Below are 5,040 nucleotides of genomic sequence, written 5' to 3'. Positions count from 1 at the left end.
ACATGAACTATGGGAAGATTGCAGCATTTTCTCAGGCTACAGAGAACCATAAGTTGAAGAACAGAATGGAGAGAGAGGGTAGCAGCAAGGCCCAGTCCGCGGGCAACTTCAGTGAGTCATTTGGTTGGGGAAGGTCAGCTTTCAGGGGAGGGTCATCAGGTCCATCCCAGTCCTTTGCCCAGTCTTCACCTAGTGCACCGCCATCAGGGCCTAGTCAGTAGTAGCAGTAGAGTCGTTTCAGGCACAGTTAGGGCAATAAAGGACCCCACCACCAGGGTCGGTCAAGAGAGAGATTCCAGCAGCAGCGGAGGCCCCCATGCCCTAGGTATGGGAAAATGCACTTGGGGATCTCCTACATGGACCTGCCTATATGTTACGGGTGCGGATTGAGGGCTCATATTCAGAGATAGTGTCGTTCATCCCGCCAGGGTACAGTCAGGAGCACAACATAGCCATCCAGTTCAGTAGCTGCTGCATCTTCAGCACCCTCTCCAGCTCGATGCACTCCTGCACCCGCAAGGAATGGTGCATAGAGTTCTAGAGGGCCCAACCATTTATATGCTATGAGTGGTCACCAGAGTGCAGAGGTTTCTCCGGATGTTGTCACAGGTATATTGACTGTTCAATCTCATGATATGTATGCTCATATTGATCCCGGTTCCACCTTGTCCTATGTCACTTCTTTTGTTGCTATGGAATTTGAGATAGAACTGAAACAGCTTCATGAGCCTTACTCTATATCTACTCCAGTTGGTGAGTCTATGTGGTCGTGCAGGTTTATAGAGATTATGTCGACACAGTACGTGGTCGGGATACCATAGTTAACCTCATTGAATTGGAAATGGTTGATTTTGATGTATTAATGGGAATGGATTGGCATTATTCATGTTATGCTAAGCTCGATTGCAGAACTAGAACTATGAGGCTTGAATTTCAAAATGATCCAGTTGTTGAGTGGAAGGGGGATAATATGGTGCCAAAGGGCAGGTTTATTTATTATCTTATAGCCACAAAGATAATCAAAAAGGGGTGCATTTACCATTTGGTCCGGATTAGGACACCGATTCTGAGGCACCTACACTTAAGTTTGTGCCCGTTGTGAATGAATTCCAAAATGTATTTTCGGTGGAGCTCCCTAGGATCTCACCAGACATGGAGATTAATTTTGGGATTGATGTGATGCCAAGAATGCAGCCTATATCTATTCCACCTTACAGAATGGCACCAACAAAATTGAAGGAGTTAAAGCAACAATTGAAGGATTTGTCAGGAAATATTTCATCTGATCGATTGTGTCACCTTGGGGCACACCGGTTCTCTTGTAAGAAAGAAATATGGGTCTTTACGAATGTGTATTGACTACCGGCAACTCAACAAGGTTACAATCAAAAATAAGTACTCACTACCAAGGATAGATGATTTGTTTGATCAATTATAGGGTGGTAGGTACTTCTTCAAAATTGATTTACGGTCTGGGTAATCACCAATTGAAAATAAGGGAGCAAGATATTCCGAAAATAGCTTTCAGGAACCGATATGGGCACTTTGAATTTCTGGTAATTTCTTTTGGGCTAACTAATGCCCGGGCAGCTTTCATGGGTTTTATGAATCTAGTCTTCAAGACTTTTCTTGACTCATTTGTGATAGTGTTCATTAACAATATTCTTGTATATTCTCAAAGTCGAGAGGACCATGCGGATCATCTCAGGGCAGTTCTGCTAACTCTTCATCACCACTAGTTGTATGCAAAGTTTTAAAAATGTAAATTTTGGTTTGAATCTGTCACATTCTTGGGTAATGTCATCTCTATAGAAGGAATTAAGGTTGATCCTCAAAAGATTGCAGCAGTGAAGAATTGGCCTAGACCTACAACTCCAATAGAGCTTCGCAATTTCTTGGGCTTAGCAGGGTATTACAGGAAGTTTGTGGAGGGATTCTCTACTCTTTCCTCTCCGTTGACTAAATTGACATAGAAAGAGGTTAAGTTCCAATGGTCTGATGCTTTTGAAAGGAGTTTCCAGGAGTTGAAATCAAGATTGACTACGGCGCCAGTATTGACCCTGCCAGAGGGTACAGGTGGGTTTGTGGTGTATTGCGATGCTTCAAGGACTGGACTTGGGAGTGTATTAATTCAACATGGCATGGTAATAGTTTATTCTTATAGACAACTCAAGAATCATGAAAAGAACTATCCAACACATGATTCAGAACTTGAGGTGATGGTTTTTGCACTGAAGATTTGGCGTCATTATTTGTATAGAGTACATGTGGATGTATTCACAAACCACAAGAGCCTTCAATAAATTTTCAAATAGAAGTAGTTAAATCTAAGGCAAAGAAAATGGCTTGAGTTACTCAAAGACTATGAAATTGATAATTTACATCATCCGGGGAAGGATAATGTGGTGGTAGATGCTCTTAGCAAGAAATCTATTAGAAGTTTGGCTCACTTGGAAGCATATCAAAGGTCGTTGGCCAGGGAGGTTCATTGGTTGGCTAGATTAGGAGTTTGTCTTGCGGACTCTAGTGAAGGCGAGGTGATTGGTCAAAATAGAGTTGAATCATTGCTTGTGGTGGAGGTCAAGGAAAAACAATACGATGATCTATTGTTGGTGCAGTTAAAGGAGGGGATTCATAAACATAAGACTATAGCTTTTTCTCTTGTCATTTATGATGGTACATTATGGTACCAAGGGCTACTATGTGTTCCAAATATAGATGGTCTTCGAGAAAGAATCATGGCTGAAGCTCACACTTCTAGATATTCCGTGCACCCAAGTTATATGAAAATGAATCATGATCTCAAGGAAGTCTATTGGTGGAATGACATAAAGAGGAATGTGGTGGACTTTGTGGAAAAATGTCCAAACTGTCAGCAAGTGAAGCCTAAGCATCAAAGGCGCGGTGGGTTGGCAGAGAATATAAAAATTCCAATGTGGAAGTGGGAAATGATTATTATGGACTTTGTGGTAGGACTACCGCGCACTCCGTGCAAGTTTGACTCAATTTGAGTGATTGTGGACCGACTCATGAAACCAGCGCACTTCTTGCAAGTTAAATCTACCGACACAGTGGAACAATATGCTTAGTTGTATATCAAGGAAATAGTAAGGTTTCATGGCACTCCAGTTTCTATCATTTCTGATCGAGGAGATCAGTTCACGGCTATCTTTTGGAGGAAATTTCAGCAATGTTTAGGTACTCAGGTGAATCTTAGTACAGCCTTTCATCCACAGACCGACGGGTAGGTAGAGCGGACTATTCAGATGCTTGAGAATATGTTGCGTACTTGTGTTCTTGACTTCAAGGGTATCTAGGATGATCATTTGCCACTCATAGAATTTGCTTACAACAACAATTATCATACTAGTAATCAGATGGCACCATTCGAGGCATTTTATAGTAGGAGATGTAGATCTCTCATTGGGTGGTTCAAGATTGGGGAAGCCGAGTTGATAGGACAAACCTCATGCACCAAGATATGAAAAAGGTTAAGATCATTAAGGAACGGTTGAAAACTGCTCAGAGTCGTCAAAAGTCCTATTCAGATATTCGTCGTAGAGATTTGGAATTCAAAGAAGATGATTGGGTTTTCTTGAAGGGTTCCCCCATGTAGGGTATGATGCGGTTTGGAAAGAAAGGAAAATTTAGTGTGAGGTATGTCGGGCCATATAGAATCATTAAAAGGATTGGTCAGGTGGCGTATAAGCTTGAGCTAACACTTGAGATGTCATTAGTGCACCCGGTATTTCATGTGTCTATGTTGAAGAAAGTAGTTGGAGATCTATCGCTTATCTTACCAGTTGAGGCTATAGAGGTCAATGAAGAACTATCATACAAAGAAATTCCAGTTGTCATTCTTGATAGGCAAGTTCGAAAGTTGAGGAATAAGGAAATTGCCTCAGTGAAGGTGTTATGGGGAAACAAGCAGGTTGAAGAAGCTACTTGGGTGGCCGAGGAAGAAATGAAAAAGAAGTACCCTCATTTTTTTGAGTAGCTATGTAATAGTTTCTATGAAGATATTTCCTATGAATTTTGTATCACTGGTTCAGTTGATGTAAAGGTGTTCCTTTTTGGTTATATGTTGCTTATGAGGCCATGGTTGGTATTGTTATGACTTATATTACGTCATTGGATTATGTGTATTTTGTTAGGTTGTGTTTCTGGGGCTCTCTGACAGTGGCTAGACCCAGTTACAAAGGGAACTCTGGCGAAATTTTCGGAAATTTAGGGAGATAGTCAAAATTTGGGACTGTTGGAGTGTAGTGTGGTAGTTGAGTTGCATCGGATGCTAATAGTGAACTTTGAACCTCATACGAGGAAGAATGATCTTAAGTGGGGGAGGATTTAAGGCCTCATAAAATTTTACCTAAAACCTGGAACTTCGTGTTGATAAGATAAAGAACAATTTTCGAAAGTGCAGGACGTTTTGTGCGGCCAATTCTGCGACCGTAAAACTAATGTGCGGACCGCAAATCTACCGTAGAGTGAAGCAGAGATATGACCTAATTCTTGGTCAATATGTGGTCGCATAATCATTTTGCGAGCCGCATAACCCATCGTAAACTCCGTATAGAAATTCCTGGAGGGATATTCTATGGCGCATTATGCGATCATAGAACAGGTCTGCAGACTAGTTGCAGACTGAAGATAGAAAATTCCACTCCCTGAGGGCCATTATGCGGCCCATTTTGCAGACCGTAGAAGCGTTATGCAGTCGTATATGCGGTCGCTGATCTATGTCGGGGCTACTATTTATCTAAGTTTTAAACTTGACTCTACTTCGTTAAAATAGATGTAAGGGGCCATTTTTTTAGGAAAATCTGATACTATAGAGTGAAAGAAAAAGCCTTAGAGTGAGGAAGTGATCCTCATCAAATTACTCTAAAATTATTACTCAATCCTTGAAGATTATCAAGTAAATCTCACTAAGTGTTCATCCTAAAGGTAAGAATCTATACCCTAGCCCTTAAATTTCGAAAATTAACTAGAAGAGGATAATTAGTAAGATAGTTCATGGGTATGAGAGTTGTTTATCTT

General features: G+C 41.1%; 1 protein-coding gene across 1 annotated transcript; it reads left to right on the top strand.

Annotated features, from left to right (window-relative positions):
- The first annotated feature begins 563 nt into the window (after nucleotides 1-563).
- On the top strand, nucleotides 564-3,997 carry LOC138879273 (uncharacterized). Its single transcript, XM_070158877.1, has 5 exons — nucleotides 564-753; nucleotides 1,813-1,921; nucleotides 2,012-2,076; nucleotides 2,362-2,969; nucleotides 3,617-3,997. The coding sequence occupies exons 1-5, from the start codon at nucleotides 564-566 to the stop codon at nucleotides 3,995-3,997; spliced, it is 1,353 nt and encodes a 450-aa protein (XP_070014978.1).
- Nucleotides 3,998-5,040: the final 1,043 nt, after the last annotated feature.

This window comes from Nicotiana sylvestris, chromosome 10, assembly GCF_000393655.2.
Source record: "Nicotiana sylvestris chromosome 10, ASM39365v2, whole genome shotgun sequence".
NCBI classification, from domain to species: Eukaryota; Viridiplantae; Streptophyta; class Magnoliopsida; order Solanales; family Solanaceae; genus Nicotiana; species Nicotiana sylvestris.
Note: the sequence above shows the minus strand (reverse complement) of the source record. Positions and strands in the feature narration are given on the sequence as shown.

Excerpts from the sequence above, each read along its gene's own strand:
- LOC138879273 (XM_070158877.1), top strand. The coding sequence starts at position 564 with ATGAGTGGTCACCAGAGTGCAGAGGTTTCTCCGGATGTTGTCACAGGT. Across the intron at positions 2,077-2,361 it reads GACCCTGCCAGAGGGTACAG|ACTATGAAATTGATAATTTA; the intron begins GTGGGTTTGTGG and ends AGTTACTCAAAG. Across the intron at positions 2,970-3,616 it reads TGATTATTATGGACTTTGTG|GGTATGATGCGGTTTGGAAA; the intron begins GTAGGACTACCG and ends TCCCCCATGTAG.